Here is a 15,503-nt window from a genome sequence, read left to right as displayed (position 1 = left end):
TGAAAATGAAGACAGGGAAAATCCACATGCGTTGCCAGAAAGCTTTGTGCTAGAAGGTTATTGTTACTTTGTTGGGTTTTGTATTTTTACACAGACTATTGTTACTTCCTGCACACTACCATACTTCCCCCTGTAGCGTTATCGTCCTGCAGTCGCCTGTGTTGGGCGTGACTTCCTCAGATGACGTTAACCAGTAAATTGGTGTTTGTGTAGTAAGGGAGGCCTCATGGGTTACCATAGACACCGATGCTTGAGACTCTGGCTGTTGGGCTTGCTGGGTAGTAAACAGGCACATTTTAGGCTGCCCCGAACACCATGATGCTTATGGAACTTGCAGGGCTATGTTTCCTGCTCTTGTTACCCGCTTGCTCCTGGTCACAATCAACATCAATCCGCTTTGTAGAGCCAGCGAGCTGCTCGGCGACTCAATTCTATAATATCGTGTCCTTCTCTTGTCAGCCCTGTGGAGAGCCACGAGTAAAGGGATCTGATGGTGAGTGTCCAATTATCAGTCTGTCTATCCTAATCCTATTTCTAGAGTATAAATATTACGGAACTGTATTACCAGGCTTTGAAAACTAGAGGAAGGACACAAAAGAAATGAGCACAAAAGCCAAACAAAAACAATGTTAGTGTTGGAAGTTGGAAGTACTTGTCTTGAATTTCTGCTTTGTGTTGCATATAGTCAGGTGTCACACAACACTATCAGTACCTGTGTAAGAGACCAATTTTATTTCTTTAAAGCTGATCTTTACTTAGGTGAAAAAGTAATACTTTTTTAAACCGTTGTGGGGTGCTTCATCAAGAGCTGTCCTTATCAACAAGAGAACTCAGTGACTAGTGATGCATTGTGTGCAAACATTAATTAAACATATTATATGCAAAAGAGAGATGAAGGCACTGCTTGTAACATTGGAGAACCCAATGACCAATCAAATCACTAAGCAAGTATAGGAATAACCTTGTTTAGTCTTATATGCCATTTTGTTTGGGCATAAGCATTGTTGCACTATTATAAGAAAATGATGTTGAGAGTTACTTGAAGGTTTTGGGTTAATTGTGCATTAAATGTCTTCTGTTTAGTAAAGCTTGTGTTATGTTCCCAGGTCTGAGCTGCACATGTAAAGATGGCTATGCAGAGGTGGACCTGGGCTCACCATTGGTGACCTGCAACAAGTGTAATGTGAGTATTTAATACACCATACGAACAATCTACAGCTATTATGAATATATCTCCTATATATATACACACACACCATGGTTCTCAGGACCATATTTATATTATTCCTATCTGTGGGCACTGTTGACTTTGATGCTTTATATCATTTGTGCACATGATCATCACTAAGGGGAATATTCACTATTTTTATTCCCAAATAAAAAGAAGGGAAGTGTAAGTCAAAATGTAACTCATTATTTAGATATAATTTTTAGAGCATAACAATAAGGTATGTCAATAAATTTACCACTTTCTCTTGGTATCCTTTGTTAAAACGTAGCTCTGTTCTATGACAGCATACCTTAATAGGTTCAAGAGCATGCATGTCCTATGATGAGCACTAGTTAGCAGCAGTGTTTACAAAAATATTTTCTACAATATTATACATTTAGGGCTAGATTACAAGTGGAACACAAATATATAAACTATATTGTGTGTTACCATTGCTCAAGCTCAATCAATAAGGTTTCTTTTGTTGCGCTCATAATACCAAATTCAAAGTTATTTTTTATTTCTTGAGCGATAGTCTGGTGTTCCCTAACAACTACATGGTGGATTGCACTGGTGCACTAAATCCCTCACATAATAGACTTCTACTGCCTTCTTGCGACAAACACGGACAGGCATGTCCCTAGCTGGGAAACTTGTCTGCCTGTCAAATTATAATGGGCCCACAGTGTCAACCTCTGAGCTTATATTGCAACTGATTGGTAAGTTTTCTCCATGTGCCATGCACAGAGCACCAATCAGCACTCAGACACATGCACATGGCACAGAAACTTTTTTAATTTTACTTCAATCATCAAGGTGACACTTTGAGGCACCAGCTCCTACTAAGAATATGCAAGAGTTGTGTATATATACGTGTCTGTGATTGGCTGATGGCTGTCAGGTGATACAAGGAACAAGGAAATGAAAGGTGAATTTGTCAGAAAAAAAAATCTACTGCTCATTTCAAAATTGAAAGTGTTATTGTATTGTCTTTGTATTATGCAATCTACTGTGTTTATCTTTACATTTCATACTGCTGACTTCCAATTTCCTTTAAAAATGAATGTATGTTATAGGAAGCTGGAATGGAGCCCTTACAAATCAAGATACATATGAACACTTTATTAATAATTGTAAAAAATTTATTAATTTATTTATTAATTAATTAATGATTTTTTTTACACAACATGACACAAGGGTAGTTAATGAATTCTTCTAAGCCTATTATTTGTTTTGTGTTTGTTTCTCGGTGATGGAAAGTTGGGGTGGGACCATTACAGAAATATGAATACAAAACACAGAATACTACATTAAATTTAGATAAATAAGAACATTATAATTAATAATAAAATTAGTGACCACAAACAAATGATCAATACCAGTAATTCTAAACCACTTAGGTCAAAGATTCTTAAGGAATTTTTATATCATTGTGTTGCTTTACTGGTGTCCTTGGGATGATGCAAACATATGAAAAGGTATTTTAAGGCTGTGAGTGAGGAAATTATACAGAATTAAAGGGTCATTAAAGATGAAAAGTTGCATGCTCTAGTCCGTTAGAGCATTTAATTTTACAACTATCGACCCTACTCTACTGTGTGTTTAACCCCCTTCCCCCCGCAAAGGGGTTAAACACACAATTGAAGTGCCACTTGGGACCTGCGGTGCACTGCTGGTCCTAAACAAAAAAAAAACACTCATCCAATAAACACTAGTTGCACAACTCAGATGTGCAGCTAACGGATTAGAGTGTGTCATTTTTGGACTATTATGACCTTTTAAAGAAATACTAATTCATATAGAAACTCACCAGCTTTTCAACTAGAATATAATATATCCATTAGTACCCAGTGTGTCCATTTAACACTTCTGTTTTTGTCTAATCAGTTAGCTTCTTATTTACACCCTGATAATACAGTTTGTAACCACATGATGTTTATGGTAAAGTAACTTATTGTTATGTTTTAGAACAGCACAGTGTCGCTGGACAAGAAAATGTGCCTGACATGTGCAGGCTCTGGCTGTTCCTGTGGAGCCAACCAAGTGAGAGGTAAGATTCATATTTCAGGAGGCTGAGCTGTATCATGCCTGAAAACATATTATCACAGTGGTGCTCTTGTATATGAGCATTTAAAAACACACTTAGTAGCAAAATGATTGTGATTTTAAAGCAGATCTTAAATAAACCGTAGAATTTGTAACAACTTTCCAATTTATTTCCTTTAGTACATATTCTTTGTTGAATAATAAAGACACATGCACACTCTTGTGGGCCCACCTAGATTTATTATTCAACAAAGGATACCAAGAATGCAACTGTGCTAATGGATGTAAATTGGAAAGTTGTTTAATTGCATGCTCTGTCAGAAAGTTTAATTTTGACTTTACTGTCCGTTTAATGATCTTTGTGATTTAAAGTCTGTATAACCTGACAGATCAGGAAACACCTACCCACTCATCTGAACATACCAGCATGTGTCTAGCACACTCTATTGCAGCAGTGTTTGTTACAATGAGGTTGATCACAATCCTTTAAAAAAGTGTATTCTAATGATTTTTTTTTTACATAATTTACTATTAAAGTTGATGTTATACATATAGGGCTAGATTACAAGTGGAGCTTTAAATTACCACGCTCCTGCAAACAGGCAAAATAGAGGACATTATAGTTTTTTATTGAAAAAAATCTAGCTTTTTTTTAATTAAAAAAAACTGCACTAGGCAGTTTTGGGGCTTTAAGTTGGTGGGAGTGGGGTGAAAAGTGCCTTTACATTGCGGTCTATGGGAACTGTATGTTCTCATAGACTGCAATGTAAATATATTTATATGCTTAAATACATATATATTTATGTTTTAATATGTGTATATACACACATACACATATAATCATATTAACACATAAATATATATGTATATAATCATACTAACACATAAATATATATGTATATAATCATACTAACACATAAATATATATGCATATATGATATAATCATACTAACACATAAATATATATGTATATAATCATACTAACACATAAATATATATGTATATAATCATACTAACACATAAATATATATGTATATAATCATACTAACACATAAATATATATGTATATAATCATACTAACACATAAATATATATGCATATATGATATAATCATACTAACACATAAATATATATGTATATAATCATACTAACACATAAATATATATGTATATAATCATACTAACACATAAATATATATGTATATAATCATACTAACACATAAATATATATGTATATAATCATACTAACACATAAATATATATGTATATAATCATACTAACACATAAATATATATGCATATAATCATACTAACACATAAATATATATGCATATAATCATACTAACACATAAATATATATGCATATAATCATACTAACACATAAATATATATGTATATAATCATACTAACACATAAATATATATGTATATAATCATACTAACACATAAATATATATGTATATAATCATACTAACACATAAATATATATGTATATAATCCTATACATATATATTTAAAAATTATGCCTATTGCTGCGCTACTTTACCCCCTTTGCTGTGCGAGGTTCTGATGCCGTCTCTAACGGCATCAGAACAAGACTCCCATAGGAGCCGATAGAAGCATGCTCTCCTAGCAATGTTTAGCGTTCCACTTGTAATTTAGCCCACAGTATATGAGCCTACGTCACTATACTTTCGTGGAAGGGAGCTGCGTTTCTACAAAATATACCATGAGAAACAGTTACTTAATAACAGAAATAAAATGCTATTTTTTTTTTAATTGCTTTGTAATTTTTTTTAATGTTGTAATGTTTTTCAGAGGAAAACCTTGTTGCCAAAACATATACGTGTACCACATGTAATGGAGACACAGTGGCAAATTCTGCTGGAGACCAGTAAGTTATCAAACTGTAACTCATGTAATGCACAGCCTATCTGTTATTGCATTTTAGTATATGATAGGAGGGGAAGCAATCAGCCACTTTATTTGATCTAATCTCAAATAATCCTAAAATCCTAATCTGTGTGAGTCATCAAGGACTGGATTTGGACACCCTTCTATAAAATGAGACATTTTGTTATTAAATATCTATTTGACTGTAACACATTTCTTGTAAAAATGTAAGAACAAGGATTAAATGTTTTTGTTCTCACATTTGTTGTTTTCTGCACACAGAGCCAGACTTCCCTTACTGTCTTCCATAGGAACATGTTATTAAACTACACTTTACTTGTGCTCATACTTATATATATATATATATATAAGTGTATCATTATTGTTTAAAGGGGCATATAAATGTAAAATGTGCATATCTTTCATGTAATTAGCAAGAGTCCATGAGCTAGTGACGTATGGGATATACATTCCTACCAGGAGGGGCAAAGTTTCCCAAACCTCAAAATGCCTACAAATACACCCCTCACCACACCCACAAATCAGTTTTACAAACTTTGCCTCCTATGGAGGTGGTGAAGTAAGTTTGTGCTAGATTCTACGTTGATATGCGCTCCGCAGCAGGTTGGAGCCCGGTTTTCCTCTCAGCGTGCAGTGAATGTCAGAGGGATGTGAGGAGAGTATTGCCTATTTGAATTCAATGATCTCCTTCTACGGGGTCTATTTCATAGGTTCTCTGTTATCGGTCGTAGAGATTCATCTCTTACCTCCCTTTTCAGATCGACGATATACTCTTATATATATATATATATACCATTACCTCTGCTGATTTTCGTTTCAGTACTGGTTTGGCTTTCTACAAACATGTAGATGAGTGTCCTGGGGTAAGTAAGTCTTATTTTCTGTGACACTCTAAGCTATGGTTGGGCACTTTTTTAATAAAGTTCTAAATATATGTATTCAAACATTTTTTTGCCTTGACTCAGGATGTTCAACATTCCTTATTTTCAGACAGTCAGTTTCATATTTGGGATAATGCATTTGAATCAATCATTTTTCTTACCTTAAAAATTTGACTTTTTTTCCCTGTGGGCTGTTAGGCTCGCGGGGGCTGAAAATGCTTCATTTTATTGCGTCATTTTTGGCGCGGACTTTTTTGGCGCAAAAAATCTTTTCTGTTTCCGGCGTCATACATGTCGCCGGAAGTTGCGTCATTTTTTGATGTTCTTTTGCGCCAAAAATGTCGGCGTTCCGGACGTGGCGTCATTTTTGGCGCCAAAAGCATTTAGGCGCCAAATAATGTGGGCGTCTTATTTGGCGCTAAAAAAATATGGGCGTCGCTTTTGTCTCCACATTATTTAAGTCTCATTTTTCTTTGCTTCTGGTTGCTAGAAGCTTGTTCCTTGGCATTTTTTCCCATTCCGGAAACTGTCATTTAAGGAATTTGATCAATTTTGATTTATATGTTGTTTTTTCTCTTACATATTGCAAGATGTCTCACGTTGCATCTGAGTCAGAAGATACTTCAGGAAAATCGCTGTCTGGTGCTGGAACTACCAAAGCTAAGTGTATCTGCTGTAAACTTTTGGTAGCTGTTCCTCCAGCTGTTGTTTGTATTAATTGTCATGACAAACTTGTTAATGCAGATAATATTTCCTTTAGTAATGTACCATTACCTGTTGCAGTTCCATCAACATCTAATGTTCAGAGTGTTCCTGATAACATAAGAGATTTTGTTTCTGAATCCATCAAGAAGGCTATGTCTGTTATTCCTCCTTCTAGTAAACATAAAAAAAATCTTTTAAAACTTCTCTTTATACAGATGAATTTTTAAATGAACATCATCATTCTGATTCTAATGACTCTTCTGGTTCAGAGGATTCTGTCTCAGAGGTTGATGCTGATAAATCTTCATATTTATTTAAAATGGAATTTATTCGTTCTTTACTTAAAGAAGTCCTAATTGCTGTAGAAATTGAGGATTCTGGTCCTCTTGATACTAAATCTAAACGTTTAGATAAGGTCTTTAAATCTCCTGTGGTTATTCCAGAAGTTTTTCCTGTTCCTGGTGCTATTTCTGAAGTAATTTCCAGAGAATGGAATAATTTGGGTAATTCATTTACTCCTTCTAAACGTTTTAAGCAATTATATCCTGTGCCGTCTGACAGATTAGAATTTTGGGACAAAATCCCTAAAGTTGATGGGGCTATTTCTACCCTTGCTAAACGTACTACTATTCCTACGTCAGATGGTACTTCGTTTAAGGATCCTTTAGATAGGAAAATTGAATCCTTTCTAAGAAAAGCTTATCTGTGTTCAGGTAATCTTCTTAGACCTGCTATATCATTGACTGATGTTGCTGCAGCTTCAACTTTTTGGTTGGAAACTTTAGCGCAACAAGTAACAGATCATGATTCTCATAATATTATTATTCTTCTTCAACATGCTAATAATGTTATCTGTGATGCCATTTTTGATATTATCAGAGTTGATGTCAGGTTTATGTCTCTAGCTATTTTAGCTAGAAGAGCTTTATGGCTTAAAACTTGGAATGCTGATATGTCTTCTAAATCAATTCTACTTTCCATTTCTTTCCAGGGTAACAAATTATTTGGTTCTCAGTTGGATCAGATGATCCTTCATCCTCAGGAGCAGTTTCAGTTTGGAAACCATCTCCAGTCTGGAATAAATCCAAGCCTTCTAGAAAAGCAAAGCCAGCTTCTAAGTCCACATGAAGGTGCGGCCCTCATTCCAGCTCAGCTGGTAGGGGGCAGGTTACGTTTTTTCAAAGAAATTTGGATCAATTCTGTTCACAATCTTTGGATTCAGAACATTGTTTCAGAAGGGTACAGAATTGGTTTCAAGATAAGACCTCCTGCAAAGAGATTTTTTCTTTCCCGTGTCCCAGTAAATCCAGTGAAAGCTCAAGCATTTCTGAAATGTGTTTCAGATCTAGAGTTGGCTGGAGTAATTATGCCAGTTCCAGTTCTGGAACAGGGGATGGGGTTTTATTCAAATCTCTTCATTGTACCAAAGAAGGAGAATTCCTTCAGACCAGTTCTGGATCTAAAAATATTGAATCGTTATGTAAGGATACCAACGTTCAAAATGGTAACTGTAAGGACTATCTTGCCTTTTGTTCAGCAAGGGCATTATATGTCCACAATAGATTTACAGGATGCATATCTGCATATTCCGATTCATCCAGATCATTATCAGTTCCTGAGATTCTCTTTCCTGGACAAGCATTACCAGTTTGTGGCTCTGCCGTTTGGCCTAGCTACAGCTCCAAGAATTTTTTCAAAGGTTCTCGGTGCCCTTCTGTCTGTAATCAGAGAACAGGGTATTGTGGTATTTCCTTATTTGGACGATATCTTGCTACTTGCTCAGTCTTCACATTTAGCAGAATCTCATACGAATCGACTTGTGTTGTTTCTTCAAAATCTTGGTTGGAGGATCAATTCACTAAAAAGTTCATTGATTCCTCAGACAAGGGTAACCTTTCTGGGTTTCCAGATAGATTCAGTGTCCATGACTCTGTCTTTGACAGACAAGAGATGTCTAAAATTGATTTCAGCTTGTCGAAACCTTCAGTCACAATCATTCCCTTCGGTAGCCTTATGCATGGAAATTCTAGGTCTTATGACTGCTGCATCGGACGCGATCCCCTTTGCTCGTTTTCACATGCAACCTCTTCAGCTCTGTATGCTTAATCAATGGTGCAGGGATTACACAAAGAAATCTCAATTAATATCTTTAAAACCGATTGTACGACACTCTCTAACGTGGTGGACAGATCACCATCGTTTAATTCAGGGGGCTTCTTTTGTTCTTCCGACCTGGACTGTAATTTCAACAGATGCAAGTCTTACAGGTTGGGGAGCTGTGTGGGGATCTCTGACGGCACAAGGAGTTTGGGAATCTCAGGAGGTGAGATTACCGATCAATATTTTGGAACTCCGTGCAATTTTCAGAGCTCTTCAGTCTTGGCCTCTTCTGAAGAGAGAATCGTTCATTTGTTTTCAGACAGACAATGTCATAACTGTGGCATACATCAATCATCAAGGAGGGACTCACAGTCCTCTGGCTATGAAAGAAGTATCTCAAATTCTGGTTTGGGCGGAATCCAGCTCCTGTCTAATCTCTGCGGTTCATATCTCAGGTATAGACAATTGGGAAGCGGATTATCTCAGTCGCCAAACATTGCATCCGGGCGAATGGTCTCTTCACCCAGAGGTATTTCTTCAGATTGTTCAAATGTGGGAACTTCCAGAAATAGATCTGATGGCGTCTCATCTAAACAAGAAACTTCCCAGGTATCTGTCCAGATCCCGGGATCCTCAGGCGGAGGCAGTGGATGCATTATCACTTCCTTGGAAGTATCATCCTGCCTATATCTTTCCGCCTCTAGTTCTTCTTCCAAGAGTAATCTCCAAGATTCTGAAGGAATGCTCGTTTGTTCTGCTGGTAGCTCCGGCATGGCCTCACAGGTTTTGGAATGCGGATCTTGTCCGGATGGCCTCTTGCCATCCGTGGACTCTTCCGTTAAGACCAGACCTTCTGTCGCAAGGTCCTTTTTTCCATCAGGATCTCAAATCCTTAAATTTAAAGGTATGGAGATTGAACGCTTGATTCTTGATCAAAGAGGTTTCTCTGACTCTGTGATTAATACTATGTTACAGGCTCGTAAATCTGTATCTAGAGAGATATATTATAGAGTCTGGAAGACTTATATTTCTTGGTGTCTTTCTCATCATTTTTCTTGGCATTCTTTTAGAATTCCGAGAATTTTACAGTTTCTTCAGGATGGTTTAGATAAAGGTTTGTCCGCAAGTTCTTTGAAAGGACAAATCTCTGCTCTTTCTGTTCTTTTTCACAGAAAGATTGCGAATCTTCCTCATATTCATTGTTTTGTACAAGCTTTGGTTCGTATAAAACCTGTCATTAAAGGGACATTATACACTCATTTTTTCTTTGCATAAATGTTTTGTAGATAATCTATTTATATAGCCCATAAAGTTTTTTTTTTTAATTAATATATAGTTTTGCTTATTTTTAAATAACATTGCTCTGATTTTCAGACTCCTAACCAAGCCGCAAAGTTTTATGTGAATACGCTCGACTACCTACTCCAGCTTGCTCCTGTTTGTGTAAAGGCTCTTTTCATATGCAAAAGAAGGGGGAGGGGGGGGAGTGTCTTATTTGCCACTTGCAGTGGGCTTTCCAGCTACCTTTTCAACAGAGCCAAAGTGACAGCTTCTAAGTAAGTTTTTAAACAGTTTTATACTGGATTTTTATATCAGTATCTGTGCATATTATTCTTTATAGTAGTGTCTATTACATGCAGTTATATGAAAATGAGTGTATACTGTCCCTTTAAGTCAATTTCTCCTCCTTGGAGTTTGAATTTGGTTCTGGGGGCTCTTCAAGCTCCTCCTTTTGAACCCATGCATTCATTGGACATTAAATTACTTTCTTGGAAAGTTTTGTTCCTTTTGGCGATCTCTTCTGCCAGAAGAGTCTCTGAATTATCTGCTCTTTCTTGTGAGTCTCCTTTTCTGATTTTTCATCAGGATAAGGCGGTGTTGCGAACTTCTTTTAAATTTTTACCTAAAGTTGTGAATTCCAACAACATTAGTAGAGAAATTGTGGTTCCCTCATTATGTCCTAATCCTAAGAATTCTAAGGAGAAATCGTTGCATTCTTTGGATGTTGTTAGAGCTTTGAAATATTATGTTGAAGCTACTAAGTCTTTCCGAAAGACTTCTAGTCTATTTGTTATCTTTTCCGGTTCTAGAAAAGGCCAGAAAGCTTCTGCCATTTCTTTGGCATCTTGGTTGAAATCTTTAATTCATCATGCCTATGTCGAGTCGGGTAAAACTCCGCCTCAAAGGATTACAGCTCATTCTACTAGGTCAGTTTCTACTTCCTGGGCGTTTAGGAATGAAGCTTCGGTTGATCAGATTTGCAAAGCAGCAACTTGGTCCTCTTTGCATACTTTTACTAAATTCTACCATTTTTATGTATTTTCTTCTTCTGAAGCAGTTTTTGGTAGAAAAGTACTTCAGGCAGCGGTTTCAGTTTGAATCTTCTGTTTATGTTTTTCATTAAACTTTATTTTGGGTGTGGATTATTTTCAGCAGGAATTGGCTGTCTTTATTTTATCCCTCCCTCTCTAGTGACTCTTGCGTGGAAAGATCCACATCTTGGGTAGTCATTATCCCATACGTCACTAGCTCATGGACTCTTGCTAATTACATGAAAGAAAACATAATTTATGTAAGAACTTACCTGATAAATTCATTTCTTTCATATTAGCAAGAGTCCATGAGGCCCACCCTTTTTTGTGGTGGTTATGATTTTTTTGTATAAAGCACAATTATTCCAATTCCTTATTTTATATGCTTTCGCACTTTTTTCTTATCACCCCACTTCTTGGCTATTTGTTAAACTGATTTGTGGGTGTGGTGAGGGGTGTATTTGTAGGCATTTTGAGGTTTGGGAAACTTTGCCCCTCCTGGTAGGAATGTATATCCCATACGTCACTAGCTCATGGACTCTTGCTAATATGAAAGAAATGAATTTATCAGGTAAGTTCTTACATAAATTATGTTTTTATTATTGCACTGCTACTTGCATTTGACTGCAAACGGGTTAAAACATAAGGCCAGTGGCGCGCTAAATTCTTACAAGGTCTAAGTAAAAAGTTAGAGTGCGAGTGAAAGGCAGAGGCGCGCTAACTGTAGGATTTACGATATCGCGACTGCTCTAACTTCTTCTCCCCAAAGTAAATAACAAACTATAAATAACTTGTATATTACAATAAAGAGGCCAGAACCACATGATACACTGGTTTATAGGGACAGTCTACTCCGGAATTTGTATTGTTTAAAAAGATAGATAATCCCTTTATTACCCATTCCCCAGTTTTGCATAACCAACATTGTTATATTAATATACTTTTTACCTCTGTGATTACCTTGTATCTAAGCCTCGGCAGATTGCCCCTTATTTCAGTTCTTTTGACAGACTTGCTTTTTAGCCAATCAGTGCTGACTCATAAATAACTCCATATGAGTGAGCACAATGTTATCTATATGGCACACATGAACTAGCGCTGTCTAGCTGTGAAAAATGCACTGAAATAGGAGACAGCCTTTAAGGGTTTAGAAATTAGCATATGAGCCTCCCTAGGTTTAGCTGTCAACAAAGAATATCAAGAGAACAAAGTGAATTTGATGATAAATGTAAATTGGAAAGTTGTTTAAAATTGCATTCTCTATCTTAATCATGCAAGTTTAATTTTTACTAGATTTCCCTTTTAAATTAAAGAGATTAAATTGATTATTTAATGCAAAAAATATATAATCTAATTCATTAGGGCATGTCGTTTTTGCATTACTGACTTTAAATAACTGTGGGCCAGATTACAAGTGGAACACTGTTTAACACTCCCGCACAAGCGTTAATTGTGCTAGAAGTAAACTTTTTGCACTCTTCATGTTGTGCTTGTATTCGGAGTTGAAAGTAAAATGTTTTCGCTCACACACTAACCCAACGAGTGCAAAAAGAATATTAGAATATTTCGTGCGTGTTCATGTATTCCCCATAGAAGGAAATGGAGCAAAAAAAGTGCGTGTGGGGGAAACTAATCCCACACGCGCGCTAACCCGAGCCATTTTGCAGTTAAGTAGATGTAAACATGAAAAAGCATATTTATGCAATATTTAATAAAGTGTTAGTGTATATTGACTGTAAATATTTCACATTCCAATGTTCTGCGCATAACAGAATATGTTCTATTTATTTATAAATAATTATTTCTATATACAGTATATCTGATGTTTTTTTGGTAAAATCTCTCACTCTCTCAAGGCTGTGACACACCGCAAGCAATGCCGCGTGAGGCGAAGCAGCTGCTTCGCACTGCTTCTGAAGTTCAAATATTTCATCTCTGAGAGCTCAGCTACGCGACCTGACGCAGCAGAGTGCTCCGAGATGAAAAGGCAGGACACACTGAGCGCGCACGGCCGCATTTGCGCACCGCTCCGCTTGCAGTGTGTCACAGCCTTTACTCTCTCACACTCTCTCCACACATACATGATTAGGTATAGATAAATGCAGATCTATTTAGAAATACATAGATTATGCTATGTGCAGAACATTAGAATGTGAAACACTTACAATAAATACACAATATGACACTTTATTAAATATAAATATGCTTTTTCATGTTTTCATCTACTTAACTGCAAAAGGCTCCAATGCACTTATACATATGTCTATATATGTGAACATATGTATTTATGTTTATATGTGTATATGTCTGTAAATATATATGTATATACACATTTAAATAAGTACACATATATAAATACATACATATACATCTTTAGACATTTATATCTGTGTCTCTGTTAAATGGACATGAAACACAATATTTTTCTTTCATGATTTAGGTAGAACATACAATTTTAAAATTTCCAATTTACTTCTATTATTTAATTTGCTTCCTTCTCTTGTTATCCTTTGCTGAAAGGTTTATCTAGGAAAGCTCAGGAGCAGCAAAGAACCTAGGTTCTAGCTGCTGATTGGTGGCTGCGTATATATACCGATTGTCCTTGGCTCATCCGTGTGTTCAGTTAGAAACCAGTAGTGCATTACTGCTTCTTCAACAAATGATACCAAGGGAATGAAGCAAATTTGATAATAGAAGTAAATTGGAACGTTGTTTAAAATTGTATGTTCTACCTAAATCATGAAAGAAAAATATTGTGTTTCATGTCCATTTAAAGACTTTTGCCTTTTTTTCTAACACTTGAGATCTCATATCTTTGAGCCTTTATAACTTTTGTGTGCAATAGTTATATTAATAATTTTTATTAGATGGTGTGATTATGAGTGTAACTGCACTTTGTAATGTATTTATTTTTGTTGTGTTTTGTGCAACTTTTATGTTTTGCGAAACAGTTAACCAGAGCTCTGAAGTCGCGGTAGTCATTCTAAAGTAAATCGCAATTGCACTCAAGCGATTGCGTTTACTTTTAACTTGTAATACCACTCGTAATCTGACCCTGTGTGTTTAACCCTTGCAAAGGTAAACCACTTGCAGTTCCTGAGCTGGACACAGCTCAAGATTGCTGGGGTTGTGTGACTGCAGCTCCTGATTGGCTCACCATCCAAGTGCTGCTCAGTTGCAACAATGCTTTACCTATGTGTTTAAGCTCTTCATGGGGATGAACTGTATAGTTATCTAGGAAATGCAAAAAGTACTTGGTTCAATTAATTAGAGAATGTAAGTGTTGTATTAGCACTTCCCTTTAAACACTGTCAGACAGCTAATGACATCAAGGACTGTCTGTGTCCATTGAAGACTAAGTCGGAGCTGGCTAATTTAAAGGGACAGTCTACACTAAAATTGTTATTGTTTAAAAAGATAGTTAACACCATTACTAACCATTCCCCAGTTTTGCACAACCAACATTGTTATATTAATATACTTTATAACATTTAAACCTCCAAATGTCTGCCTGTTTCTAAGCCACTACAAACAGCCTCTTATCACATGCTTTTTTATTTGCTTTTCACAACAGGAGACTGCTAGTTCACGTGAGCCATATAGATAACATTGTGTTCACGCCCGAGGAGTTATTTAAGAGTTAGCACAACACAGTACTAAATGCAAGTCAATAGATAATAAATACAAAGTCATGTGATCAGGGGGCTGTCAGAAGATGCTTAGATACAAGGTAATCACAGAGGTAAAAAGTATATTAATATAACTGTGTTGGTTGTGCAAAACTGGGGAATGGGTAATAAAGGGATTATCTATCTTTTAAAACAATAAAAATGCTATTGTAGACTGTCCCTTTAAGACCAGGAATTATATCTAAACATATATTGTATTTGTATTTTCTAGGTGTGTACAGTGCCAACAAACAATGGTATCCAGCAACTGCAGCTGTTTACCAAATTTATTGGTAAGAACTATTGCTGCACATAAAGTATAAATATTTAGCTTCTTGCAAATAAATGCACCTGGCATCTTGTATTTATCAATCTCTTTTTATGTATTATTTCTGCAGACTGGAGGTTTATGTTTCCCTGATGTAAAGCAGGTAATGTAGGGCCACAAGTTATATGGATGAAATCACATTTCTATTTCTTATTGTGCTATTGCATAGCTGCCAACTGTCTTGTATGTTCCTGTGTCCTTATCTGAATCACTGCTGGTATTTCATGCTATTCACACATTCTGTTAGTAAACTCTTCTCTGTGTTTGTGTAATGTATTGCGATTATTATTTTATTCTATTAAAGGTCATGAAAATCAAAGTTAAACTTTCATGGTTTAGATC

At 36.0% G+C, this 15,503-nt stretch overlaps 1 protein-coding gene across 1 annotated transcript in view; it reads left to right on the top strand.

Annotated features, from left to right (window-relative positions):
• Nucleotides 1–230: 230 nt before the first annotated feature.
• LOC128648430 (meckelin) overlaps nucleotides 231–15,503 on the top strand; it is a gene marked incomplete in the record, with an annotated part of 154,538 nt that continues 139,265 nt past the window's right edge. Inside the window, 6 exon segments of the mRNA XM_053701093.1 lie at nucleotides 231–493; nucleotides 1,107–1,183; nucleotides 3,179–3,260; nucleotides 5,072–5,147; nucleotides 15,066–15,126; nucleotides 15,232–15,264. Coding sequence (XP_053557068.1) covers nucleotides 316–493; nucleotides 1,107–1,183; nucleotides 3,179–3,260; nucleotides 5,072–5,147; nucleotides 15,066–15,126; nucleotides 15,232–15,264 — 507 coding nt within the window.

The sequence above is a fragment of the Bombina bombina genome, chromosome 1 (assembly GCF_027579735.1).
Source record: "Bombina bombina isolate aBomBom1 chromosome 1, aBomBom1.pri, whole genome shotgun sequence".
Lineage (NCBI taxonomy): Eukaryota > Metazoa > Chordata > Amphibia > Anura > Bombinatoridae > Bombina > Bombina bombina.
The sequence above is the reverse complement of the archived record's forward strand: the minus strand, read 5'-3'. Positions and strand labels throughout refer to the sequence as shown.